We start from the raw sequence: 12,999 nt of genomic DNA on the forward strand, positions 1-12,999 counted from the left end.
GCAGCTTGTGCCTACAACACCATCTGGTGTTTTAGATGGTGAAGATACTAGAGATTTTGAAGGGCAACTTTCAAATAAGAGAAATCATGTTTTTGGGCTACGTCCTTTGGCTTCTGTTGCAAAAAGAAGGAGACTTTTGTTCAATGGCTTTCTAACTTTTGCTTCTGGATTTTTTGTGGCTGAATCAATGACAAAAGGAAGCTCTAAATTCTCTGATCATGTAGCCCTGCTTCAAAAAACAAACTAAACCTCTGGAGAACACAGTTGATGTTTCTGGCTGATATGCAACACTTGAGCTTTCCACATTCTTTTTAAACTGCCTTTGTCAAGAACTATGGAGGTGACCTTGAAGAATTAATTTCTTTCTTTCTTTCTTTCTTTCTTTCTTTCTTTCTTTCTTTCTTTCTTTCTTTCTTTCTTTCTTTCTTTCTTTCTTTCTTTCTTTCTTTTATTCATTCATGGTTCCACATAACTACCAAACAATCCTGAGCATTTAAAATATAAGTAAAATAAAAATGTACCAACACATTACAAGATTAATTAAAGAAAATGGAAATCTGGCCACTCAGCAGCATCAACAGCAAACCTGTCTAAAATATTGCCCTCAAACCAGTCCAACCCAACCTAGCCCAACTCAACACAACACAACTGAGCTCAACCCAGCCCAAACTACAATCTTGAAGAAGGGATGCAGGAGCAGGTATGTAAACATTAACTTAGCTCTGAAAGAGAGGAAGGACTGAAAAAAAGGTTGGCATTTGCCCTGCTTTGATTCTCTTAGATATAAGAAAAGGGGAGAGAAAATTGATCAGGGTTTCAAGACTGAGACCAACCTTTCCAGAAAGGCCAGGCCAAGAAACAAATCCCATCAGGCCCGCTGGAACTCTACCATTAGAAGATGTAATAACAGCATCTAGAAGGTGTCTCTCTGTCCCCACTATATCAAAAGAGAACTATGATGGTGAAATCTTGAGTTTCTTTCTCACTCTCCTTCTCTTTCAACACTAAACCGTTTTAGCTTCACCCCCAGGGATCAAAAAACCAATGAAATAAAACATAAACAATCTTACAGCCGATGTACGTTTGTAGGTAAAAGATTGAGAAACACAATCTGGTCAACAGCTGACAACTAAGTTGTCTGGTTTGGGGTCAGTCCTTTTCACTTAAGGCATCCTATCACACAGCCATTGTTCTGGTAGAATAATTCCCAGATATCTCCCCGCCCCCCCAGCCATTTGAGCTCCCCTGGGGAAAATAGTTTGCTCAGTGCGGGGAAACAACTCTGATATGCAAGATGTAAAAGCAAAAGAGAAACTTACCCATGAATTCAATTCCTAAATGGTGAGCTGTACCAAGGAAAGCATGGAAACAAAGGAGAAAAAAAGAGAAGGGAAAACATTAGTAAAATATCATGAACTGATTTTAAAAATATAGTTCCTTCAAGTGTGTGTGTGTTTCTCTCTCTGTGTGTGTATATTATCACAATAGAATATAAATTACTTAATTAATTATGACTGCCTTGCCCCACTTATTCCAACAAGTTTATTATTATCATCACATGAAGTTAGCCCCAAACCCAATTCCAGCTCATTATGTTCATAGCCAACTATAAATTGCTTTATGGAAAACTATATAAAAATGGAAATTAAATGCACATGAAAATAATCTATTGCAGGGGTGTCATACTCGCAGTGTCACATTGTCTTTATATATCACAACTTTTTTCTCCTTTGCTAAACCGGGTGTGGATGTGGCCAGTGCATGACACATCCGGCCTGTGGACTGCAAGTTTGACATCCCTGGTCTATTGTATTTGAGCGAGTCACCTCCCCAGGCATGCAAAATCCACAATTCTTTTTAACTAGATAGACACTAAATGCTCTGAATGAATCCAGGCTGAAAAACTTCAGTTGCAGAAAATTCTGTAAATTCCAGTTACAGAAAAGGTGAAGGTTTTGATCCCATCTAGCAGTCAATTGGATATTTGCAGCCCACAACGGATAGCCAACAAAGGAGAATATTTGCAGCTCAGGTTGAACTGTGGGGGTCACCTTTCATGACCCAAACCAGTGTACTGATGATGTACTGATTATGTTACCTGATTTGGGTCATGAAATGTTTGCAAGAAAACAACCAAGCTCGGAGCTTACCTCCTTCAGAACTAGACTTCATTGCATCACATTTCACTCAATTAGTGTCAGGTTTATGAGTACAAGTTTATTCCATGCTAGCCCTCAATAGGAATCTGTAACTAGTAACAGTCAAAGCAAATTGGCAGTCGAAAAGAGTCAGCGGAATTCAAGATGAGTTGGCCTTAGATCTTCTATGGCAGAGGTCTCCAAACTTGGCAACTTTAAGACTCGTGGACGTCAACTCCCAGAATTCTCCAGCCAGCATAGCCACAAGTAGCCATAAATCTACAAGTCTTAAAGTTGCCAAGTTTGGGGACCCCTGTCCTATGGGCAGCCTAGTCATCTCCTAAGAGTCAGCCCCCAATCCAGTCATATCTTCTTGTCTTCAGCAACACACTACGTCTCTTGGGTAAGTTGACTCTACATTTACATTTAGTTGAACAGGCAGAGAAGGACCGTACTTGTTGATATATGTGTTTTATTCAGGGAATTCCTTTTATTATTGTCCTACTGTATTTCATTTCTACACCATTTGGGGATAATTAAATGGGAGGTTCTATGTCGCCTGATACTTCTGTATTTGTTTAAATGGATCGTGCATCATTGCTCTTATTTTGATAGTAAATCTCAGCATCTCAAAGAGAGTTCTTCTAGTAAAGGCAATCTTTGACTTGTGATTACAACTGAACTCAAAATTTCTGTTGCTAAGCAAGACACAATTCTGTCCAAATTTTGATGCTGTAATGTGTTAAGTATGAAAAATAGTTTTAAGTTGCTTTTTCCAGTGCCATTTAGGGTTATAGGTAACAGAATAACAGTTATTAGGGACCTTGGAGGTCATCTAGTTCAATTCCCTGCATGAACAGGAGACCCTATATCATTTCAGATGTGTGGCTGTCCAATCTCCTCTTAACAACCTCCAGTGATGGAGCACTCACAACTTCTGGAGAGAAGCTATTTCACTGAATAATTGTCCTCACTGTCAAGAAATTTCTCCTCATTTCTAGGTTGCTTCTTTCCTTGATTAGTTTCCATCCATTTTCCATTCAGGTACCTACCAAGGTGCTATCTAAGATTACTGAAATGTGCCCTCACTTCCAGGTTGGATCTTTCTGGTTCATCTTTTTTTTTAAAACCAATGTTACAAGAAGAGGACTTTGTGGTAGATCCGAACTATATACTAAACGTGCTACCCACCTACATCAACCTATGTTGCACTTTGCACAAGAGAATAAGATTGGCTTGAAACTGCTACCTTGGTCTGCTGAGCGCTGTAGCTATGTCCATAGAAGAGAATTTTATGGATGAAAGAAATGTAGCCTTGCTTTGCTGCCAAACAAGCAGTGTGAAGTTCAACAGTTGTATACTCTAGATGTATACTTTATGTGTGCTCTTCATACAGAAGGTTGAATACCTCAGGATATTCCACAGCCCTTGTAGTTCCTAAAGTTCTGTTCTCAGAGGCTTAAAATCAGCAGCAAATTATTCAGTATACTTTTAATCCAAGCCAGTATAGCTCATACATTGTGAGTTGTCTCAAAAGGTCTGCAAGGGGAAATTAATTCAGAACACTTGTAGTCTTTTACTCACCACTGAGAAACAATCAGCTTCCACCGTGCAATTTCTGAAGATGCCTAAGCCTGAAACTTTCTGACTTTGTTTAGGCTGAGCAGTTGTCAAGCTCGACAACTTTAACAGTGTTCTTTGAAAAGACATTTAAAAACCACAATGCATGTGTGCCGAATGAACAACAATATAATTAAGAGATTATCTGAAACCAACGTTTTATTTAGACTGAAGTACAGGGTGGAATTATATTGATTGTATTGTGCAATCAGGATACAATGCTATGTTTTCCTGGACAATTAAAATGAAAGAAAAGGGTTCCTTGGGGAACATTGACAAATTTGGGATTGTTAGTAAAGAACCAAAGTTTTTATTATGTTCCAATTTGTTAGATCAAGCTGTGCAGGGGATTTCAAGGGAGGTTAAAATGAGATATTCTGTACCCTTCTGAGAACTAATGAAGCAACTTTAGTGATTTTGCCTTAGGAAAACCTGGGTGAGAAGTGTATAACATTCTGTTTTTTTACTATCCTGATAATATTTGAAGCTGTGATTTGTTGGAGCATTTGTTCCCGGGGCCTCATGGTGAGAGGTATATTTAATTTTCAAAGCTCCTTCTGGAAGCTGCTTCACAAAGCAACATAATCTACTCGCAAAGGGAAAAAAGTTGGGCTTCATTTTCCTCAGCTTCTTAGTCCTTCTCAGCTCCAGAAAACAGGTAGAACGCTGCAGGAAGACAACATTTATCTGTACGCACACAGACAAATACGTTTTTATTGTTTCCTTAAATCAACAATTTCTACATTATTAACTAAAGACATCTACTTCAATGCTTTTCTTGGTTAAAATCCTACCGATATGATATGATTTGATCTTGTGAGATACTGCCATCATATAGTACCACTTTATAATGCCTTGGTAAGACCATGTTTGGAGTCCTACATCCAGTTTTGGTCACCACAATGTAAAAATAAATAAATGTTGAGACTCTAGAAAGAGTGTGGAGAAGAGCAACAAAGAAGATTAGGGGACTGGATGCTAAAACATACGAAGAACAGGTTGCAGAAACTGGGCTTGGCTAGTCTAATGAAATGAAGGACTAAGGGAGACAGGATAGTAGCGTTCCAATATCTCAGGGGCTGCCACAAAGAAGAGGGAGCCAAGCTATTCTCCAAAGCACCTGAAGGCAGGGCAAAAAGCCATGGATGGAAACTAATGAAGGAGAGAAGCAACCTGGAATTAAGGAGAAACTACCTGATGGGGAAAACAATAAATCAAAGCATGCAATTAGCTAACCAGTTGTTGTACCGGCAGTATCATACTACTGTAAACGGGAATAATGCTGTTACCTCTTCAGGTAATGAAATATCTGCAAGCAAACAACCAAGCTCAAGCAACCAAAATACAGATTGTCTCTTTTTATTTGAGCCTTTATGAGAAGAATTAGACACACACACACACACACCCGCAAAAAAAAAACCCAACACTATTCTTAGTAACAAATGAGCACCTGTATTTGGATGGGTTTGCCGAATAGTATTTGCAGCTATGTGTTGAAATGCATAATGAATACCCAAGGGCCATGTTAGAAATCCTCAGTTTAAGAGATTTCAAATAAATTCTTTGCTGAAATGATCAAAAGAAGAATTCCCAAGCTATCTAGTCAAATCTGCAAATGGTCCAAATGATCATTAAAACTATATATCTGAATACTGAATATTCAGCTTGAGGGGGATTATCTGATTCTGTACTTTTCTTTAGCTGCATGCAAAGAAAAAGAGAGAGAGAAAAAGAGGGGGGGAGGGAGGAAAGGAAGGAGGGAGGGAGAGAGAAAGTTTTTCTCTTTTTACCTAGCTGTTACTTCTCTGTGGAAACTGAACGTGAAAGAAATCCATCAACAGAACTAATAAAATAGCTAAAATTGAAACAAAAGACCAAATGACTTGACACCTTGTCAAAAGCAAACACAGCTTTGTCTTTCATGCAACCAGTGGGTGCTTAAAGAGATTAATGTAAGTAAAGAGAAATTTAAAAACCTCGGAAAATCCATCAGGAAAGCTTTAAAAGAAACACTGTCCATTGTGTCATCCGGTTTGACGCTTCACCATTCCAATAACCAGAGAATAGAAAACAATAAATTCAGAACATTTGGCTTGCACGCCAATGGCAATTATCCTATTACCATGAAAACAACATTTATTGCTGCATAATCTGCTCATTAGCCTTTTGAGAGGAAACAAACAAAAACCACTTATTCCTTAGCCTTATTAAACTACGCTAAAGAAAAAGACAACAAGTCTGCCTTCTGACAGAAAAATTAAACACTTCCTTCCTATACTGTATAAGTGTATATGGACTATATCTGCAGGCAATGCGTTTAACCTTGCAATGAATTAACCCAGTCTGGAGGGATCACACAATGCACGGGATCTTGATCGAACCAAACTGGGTGGGTTTCAGTAATGCAGTATACCAAATGCCCATTCAAGTATGAATCATTATTATTGCTGTGATTGTTGTTGCTATTAGGTAAGTTTATAGGCTGCCGAACCTCCAGTAATTTGGGCTGGTTTACAGAAAACCACAAAAAACAAACACGAAAACTCAAAGTGGCAAGAAGGACAAAACTGGGTGGAAAGAAAAGAAAAGCAATCCCTATAATCTCAAGGAGGCTTCAGTCCCCCTCCCCATGCATAACTATATCATATTCATTTATTCATTCATTCATTCATTCATTCATTTGTATCCTACCTTTATTATTTTTACAAGCAAAGTTAAATTTTGGTACATGTGACTTAGAGATTGCATTCACACATCACATAAACCCGGGGCTCCTTTTAATTACAACATATTGAACAGCACTGTTCATTCTGGCTTGCCTTCTTGACAATATATAGAGAAAGGATCAATCTCACTCTAGATGTTTTAAGCCTCTTTTGCAGGACCACAACATTTTCGTGATGTTTGCCCTGGGTGTTGCTTTGCCAAAAGAGCAAATTCATTATTTATCTGTTATTTATCTGTTAAATTTTATTTATTGCCTATGTCGTCATGGGGCTGCTCCAGGCAAATTACAAGAACCATATGGAGAAATGAAAAGAAGTGTAAACACAACAGCAGCAAAGTAATGGAGCACAAATGGAAGAGTGTTGGGCTGCTGCCGGTTTGCACCAGTTCTAGCAAACCGGTAGCTCTGGTGAGCAGTTGGCCCTGCCCTCCCAGCCACACCCTTTCCTGTCCTGTATTTCCTTGGTTTTTTTTTAGCTCAGCTGATTTGCGTGGCAGAGCGGATTGCCACGCCCCAGCTGTTTTACTCACCAGCGCTGAATAGTTTTGAAGCTTAAAATCGGCTGCGTGTGCTCTCTCATAGAACCGGTAGTAAAAAAGGTTGAATCCCACCGTTGTTCAAAGGCCCTTGGGTTGCAAATATAGGATCTGAACTGTCACATCTCTAGAGGATCCTCACTCAAGGAAAACACCCACTGCACACGGTTCCTGTGTTAACATCCAAGCCTGCTCAAAATCCTAATCTTTATGGAGCAACGTTTTTGTGCATTTAGCGCCCACATCCACGCACTGATCTTGATCTGCTGCTTATTTCTGTGAAGTTAGTGTCACATTTTAGAGCCTCAAACATCAAGGAAATATCAAAGTCTTTAGTTTCTCCTCTGGAGTGTTTTGATCCCCCCATTTTTATTTTTATTTTTGGCAAAAGAAAGCCCTGCCATCTAGAACTACATTTTCTTCCCATTAAGCTAGCCAATAGCCTCTGTGTCTCTCTTTTTCCCCTAAGTTGCTGAAACAGCTGTCATGTCGCTGTTTACCTTTTCCTTCCCCTGATTCCACCTTTGCTAGATAAACCAGCCAGGAAGGATTTGTCCATCGTTAGTCTTGCTTGAGAGGATTATGACAATTTTAGCCCTAAGCGATTCCGACTGGGCCACTAAATATCCAGCACAGGTAGCTGTTGCAAAACAAAAGCACACTGTAGCTTAGCAGGCCCAAGGTCTCTTGCTGTTCTCCTCCATGTTCAATAAATAGGCATTGTCACTGCTGGTGAGAGTTAGTGGCTACTGGCCAAAGATTGCTGCACAAACAGAATAAATTTGCACCCAAAAAGTTTTAGGACTTATTTTTCCCAATAAATGAACATCCTCCTGGCTGAAGGGTAGGGAATTTGCTACCTGTCCTCTGGATGCTGTTCAACTACATATCCGAGAATCCCCCTCTACTGGCGATGTGCTGAATCTGGCTACAAGGGTTTGTATTTTCAGCAACATCTTGAGAACTCAAACCTGCTTTAGCAGTGTCTGGTTTACAAGGCTGGCCAAGTAAATGTTTGGAAACAGAAGGGACACAAAAAATGATGGATGCTCTCAAATATATTAGTGAATAGATACTACAAAGCAATTATACTGAGATTCTTTTATTTATTTAAATTAACTGAATGGCAATCAAATTATAGACATAGTAAAACATATGAAGAATAGTTGCAGGAATTGGGTAGATCTAGTCTAGTGAGAAGAAGCAGTCTTCCAATATTTGAGGGGCTGCCAGTCATTAAGCAAATCATCCTGGTTGTTAAGTGAACCCTTTGTTTAGCCTTGGGCACATTTGGCAAAACCCTGGAATCCTGGTTTTTGGCATAAACATAATCAATTGTGGTCATGAGACCTCATTTCAGGTGCTCAAAAACCAGCCTGCATTTACGATCATTTCTGGGGAGCTGTGGGAACTTCCCTACTGAGTCCTTAGTCCCATTATAACTTTAAACAGACACTAAACAATTGGTCATAAATCAAGAACTATTTCCATTTCTTTCTTCTTATTTCCTTCTTAATTTCTTTAATGCTTTTTTGTTCCTTTTCTGCACATTGCATAATTGAAAGTAAAATGATGGGAGTTAAGATGGGTGAAAGCAGCAAATAAGAGTTGTCCAGGTGAAGTACCTCAATTCATCGAATGGAGTGGTATGTGAATGCTCTCTTACCTCTGGACAGAATCTAGAACTATCCACGTGACTCTACACTTAAGCCTTCCCTACCGGTGGCCTAGAGAGTTTTCTGGTGGGACTACTGCAAGAGAGAATATTTTCATACTCCATTATCTGAAATATTTCATGGGGTGCTTTTGTTGGGGTTGTTGAGTTGTATCTGACCTATCACAATCCCATGGAGCACAGCATGCCAGGCCCCCAGTCCTTCACTGTCTCCTGGAGTCTGCTCAAATTCATGTCCCCTGCATCCATGAGGCTACTTCACGAGGCCTGGTAGCAAACAAATGTTGAATGTTAAGCAAATATCTACTGAATTGCCCATTTTTTCCCCCTGCCCCTGGAGAAAAGACATTTTCTTGAGACATTTTTGAGCTAATTGAAAAAGTGGCTTTAGTAGCTTGTTGGATCCAACCAGAGGTTGCAGGATGAAACACTTTTGTCAAAACAACGTAAGTGCACAACTGGTAGAAATGAACGTCACAATTGATATTTTTTTCTAAAGAAATCTACTGAACACACCTAAGAGCAAAATAGATAGCTGTGCTGTTATTCTCTTATTCTGTTGGAATCCAGCGGTTGCACTAGGGAAGAATTTTATGAATAGGTTAACTCAGTTTAGGTCCAGAAAAGAAACAGAGATAAATGATTAGTTTTTGAATTGCCTGCTTGGATAAAAATGCTAGAAGCTGTAGTTAAACTGGCTTCAGCAGCTGAAGAACAGTTTTAAATTTGTGTATACCAGCCTATTTTCCTTTGCAACTAATCAATATACTTTCACAGTAATAGTAAACACATTTTCAGCTCTTCAGGTTGGCTGCTGCAGAAATTTTGACCCTGTTACTTCCGAGCTATCTCAACTTCACTTGCAAATCCATTGGGGTTTCCTAAGTATGATTTCATTCCTGAAGTGGAACCAAAGCTGCACTTACTAGAAAGAGAATGAATTTAGAAAATCCTAGGTGACAGATCTAATGCCTCTAATATTTATGCAGAGTGAAACAGATTTGTGTATCAACATTCAGGATTTTCAGAGTTTTGCAATGTGATGCCTGAGAACAAAATATACATATATAACTATATACCATAAACATATTGGGAAAAAAATGTGCACAAAATTCATATATGGGAAAAAATAAAGATGCACAGACTGCAAGAAGCCTATGTAAGAACACATATATTAGGAACAATATTTATGCTTAGATGAACACATTTTATTTGAATGTACCTGCTGATATAGAAATAGATCAAACTGCATTTACAGTAAGGAAAATGGAAAACGGAAGAACTAAAATGGATATCCACATAGAGGCCTTGATTTATGTCCACCCTGGGACCAGAAAGTCTGTTGCTAACCAAGATTTTTTTTTTTGCTATGGTTGCTAAATTAATCAGTGAGTTGTTAAATCTGACAACTAACAATCTGACTTGGTCTCTCCACACATCATCTTTAGTGAAGCGTTCCAACCAGTGTCTGCATTTCCTGCGTCAGATGAGGAGAGCACATCTCTCTCTCCTTCTGTCCTGGCCACTTTTTACACAAGAGGTGCAATTGAGAGCGTTTTAACAAACTGCATCCCTGTTTGGTTTGGTGGCTGTAGTGCCTCAGATAGAAAGTCCCTACAGAGAGTGGTGAGGACAGTGGAGAAGATTAGAGGAAGCTCACTTCCTGTTTTATTCAGGATACCTCTTATAAGCACTATGTGCTTAGAGCTCAAAGCTTTGTTAGAGACCCTGCGCACCCAATTTATTTTGGGTGATTCTTTTGCTCCCCTCTGGGAGGAAGTTTTGAAGTACTTCTAGCAGGACTACCAGATTCTGTAATAGTTTTGTTCCCTTTGCCATTTGGCTGATAAACTTGCAGGACTCATTCTTCTCACCATGTACATATATACATCTGAATTGGACTATGTTGTTTCTCTGTGTCATATAATATACAGTATATATATATATATATATATATATATATATATATATATATATATATATCTATCTATCTATCTATCTATCTATCTATCTATCTATCTATCTATCTATCTATCTATCTATCTATCTTTGGTTGTTCGGGTTTTCTCCGCGTAAGATTCAAAGTGTCTGGCAACGTTTCGATGAAGTCTCATTCATCATCATCAGGCCTCTGTCTTTGGCTCTTGCTTTTCAGAGTGATGTGAGGTTGCAGCTGCTTTTTTCTTTCTAACTGTCAGTGGGGTGGGATTTGAATGGGTGGGGGCTTGGCTGTGTTCTGATTGGGTGGGGGTGTCTTCTCATTGGTGGGGGCCTGGCTGTGTTTTGATTGGTTGGGGGTTGGCCGTGTTCTGATTGGCTGGATTTCTTGCTGCCCGGCTTCGAGTTCAAGCCAATCAGAACACGCCAACCCCCAACCAATCAAAACACAGCCAGGCCCCCACCAATGAGAAGACACCCCACCCAATCAGAACACAGCCAAGCCCCCACCCATTCAAATCCCACCCCACTGACAGTTAGAAAGAAAAAGCAGCTGCAACCTCACATCACTCTGAAAAGCAAGAGCCAAAGACAGAGGCCTGATGATGATGAATGAGACTTCATCGAAACGTTGCCTAGACACTTTGAATCTTACGCGGGAGAAAACCCGAACAACCAAAGATCCACATACAAATACCCGCGAGAACCTCAGAAAACAAATATATATATATATATATATGTTATCTTTGAGACCTGAATGCAATGAAATTTCATTTCAATGTACACTGATTAGTATACATTAAAGAGACGATAACATTTTTATTCTATTCTATTTTGTTCTGTTCTGTTCCATTCCATTCTGTTCTGTTTACTCTACTCTACTCTACTCTACTCCACTCCATCATAGTTTACATTCTATACCATTCCACTCCATTCCATATTCTACTCTGTTCTGTTCTTGAATCACGAGGGCATTAAGTGAATCCAGTTTCCCCCATTGACTTTGCTAGTTGGAAGCTGGTTGAGAAGATCGCAATTAGCCATCACACCACCCTGGGATGGTACAACAGTTGTACATACAGATTGGTTGCCAAGCAGCTGAATTTTGATCCCGTGTCCATGGGATGCTGCAACAGTCGTAAGCACAAGTCACTTTTTTCCCATGCTCCTGTGATTTTGAATGGTCATTAAAAGAATGGTCACAAGTCAAGGACTGCCCATATGTCTGATTGTTGATAATGCCATTCACTGCTACTTCTTTTTGGTGCAGTAAATCCATGCATTCCAATTGTTTTACAGGAGACTTAAATTTCAGGAAGGGAGGACTCAAAAATGTGTCCAGTTTCCAAGCGTACAATCCAGCCTGTGCTGCATTCATTGCCCACAAAAATAGAACACAAACAGGTTGAATCCCTCATGAAGATTTTCCAAATTAGACGCTTCGCGCATAACAGAGCTATCTAACTTTAGCAAGGCACATACGCTCCTACACCTGTAATTCCAGATCACTTCACATTTGCCACCCATTGCGTTGTGTACAGGGACACGTGCATTCACACAGAGGCACCCACATTTAAAAGCTATACGTTAAAATACAGGAATCGCTCAGGAGAAGAGTTAACAAAAGGAGGTATCAATGGCCACTAATTCAGAGGACTGTAAAAGGGGATTTGATAAATTCATGGGGGAGAAAATGCTTTTGACCCTGAAGTTAACCCTGGGTTGTGGGCAACAGGTCTCCAAATACCTGTTTCAGAGGATAAAATGATGGAGATGTTTCAGGTCTTCTGCTTGCGAGCACCTCAGAAACATTGGTTGTACATTGTAAAAACACAACGCAGGACTAAAAGGGTCTTGATCTGATGACACAGCGTGTTTCTCTGCCTGTTACTCTTCTACTGGGAAAAGGGAGCAGTATGCAATATTTAGTAAATACTTTTAAGACTGTGGAGGTAGCATTAGATCAATCCATTAATCAATCGGAATAGAGTGAGAAGGGACCTTGGAGTTATTCTACTCCAACCCCCTACTCAAGCAGGGGACCCTAGACCATTTCAGACAGATGGCTGTGCAGTCTCTTATTAAAGACCTCCGGTGTTGGAGCATCCACAACTTCTGAAGGCAAAGCTGTTCCACTGGTTAATTGTCCTCACTGTTAGGAAGTTTCTCCTTAATTCCAGGTTGCTTCTCTCCTTGGAAACTAAGTCTTCTTTGTGGCAGCCCTTCAAATACGGGAATACTGCTATCTTTTGACCACTAGTCCTTCTTTTCTTTATCAGCGCTGCACTATTTCAATGGTTACTGCCAACTTCAAGAGTCATACTACAACATGGCTTAAAGAACTCTACAGAAAAGAATATATCT

At 39.6% G+C, this 12,999-nt stretch overlaps 1 protein-coding gene across 2 annotated transcripts in view; it reads right to left on the reverse strand.

The window, feature by feature from the left end:
* NRG3 (neuregulin 3) overlaps window positions 1-12,999 on the reverse strand; it is a 408,983-nt gene that overhangs the window by 61,266 nt on the left and 334,718 nt on the right. For both annotated transcript variants that reach the window (XM_087932151.1, XM_087932150.1), the window contains exon 4: window positions 1,320-1,346. In XM_087932151.1, the coding sequence (XP_087788277.1) occupies window positions 1,320-1,346 (27 nt within the window). The remainder of the gene's footprint in view (window positions 1-1,319; window positions 1,347-12,999) is intronic.

This window comes from Pseudonaja textilis, chromosome 4 (assembly GCF_049901715.1).
Source record: "Pseudonaja textilis isolate UNSWEBS1 chromosome 4, rPseTex1.2, whole genome shotgun sequence".
Classification (NCBI taxonomy): domain Eukaryota; kingdom Metazoa; phylum Chordata; class Lepidosauria; order Squamata; family Elapidae; genus Pseudonaja; species Pseudonaja textilis.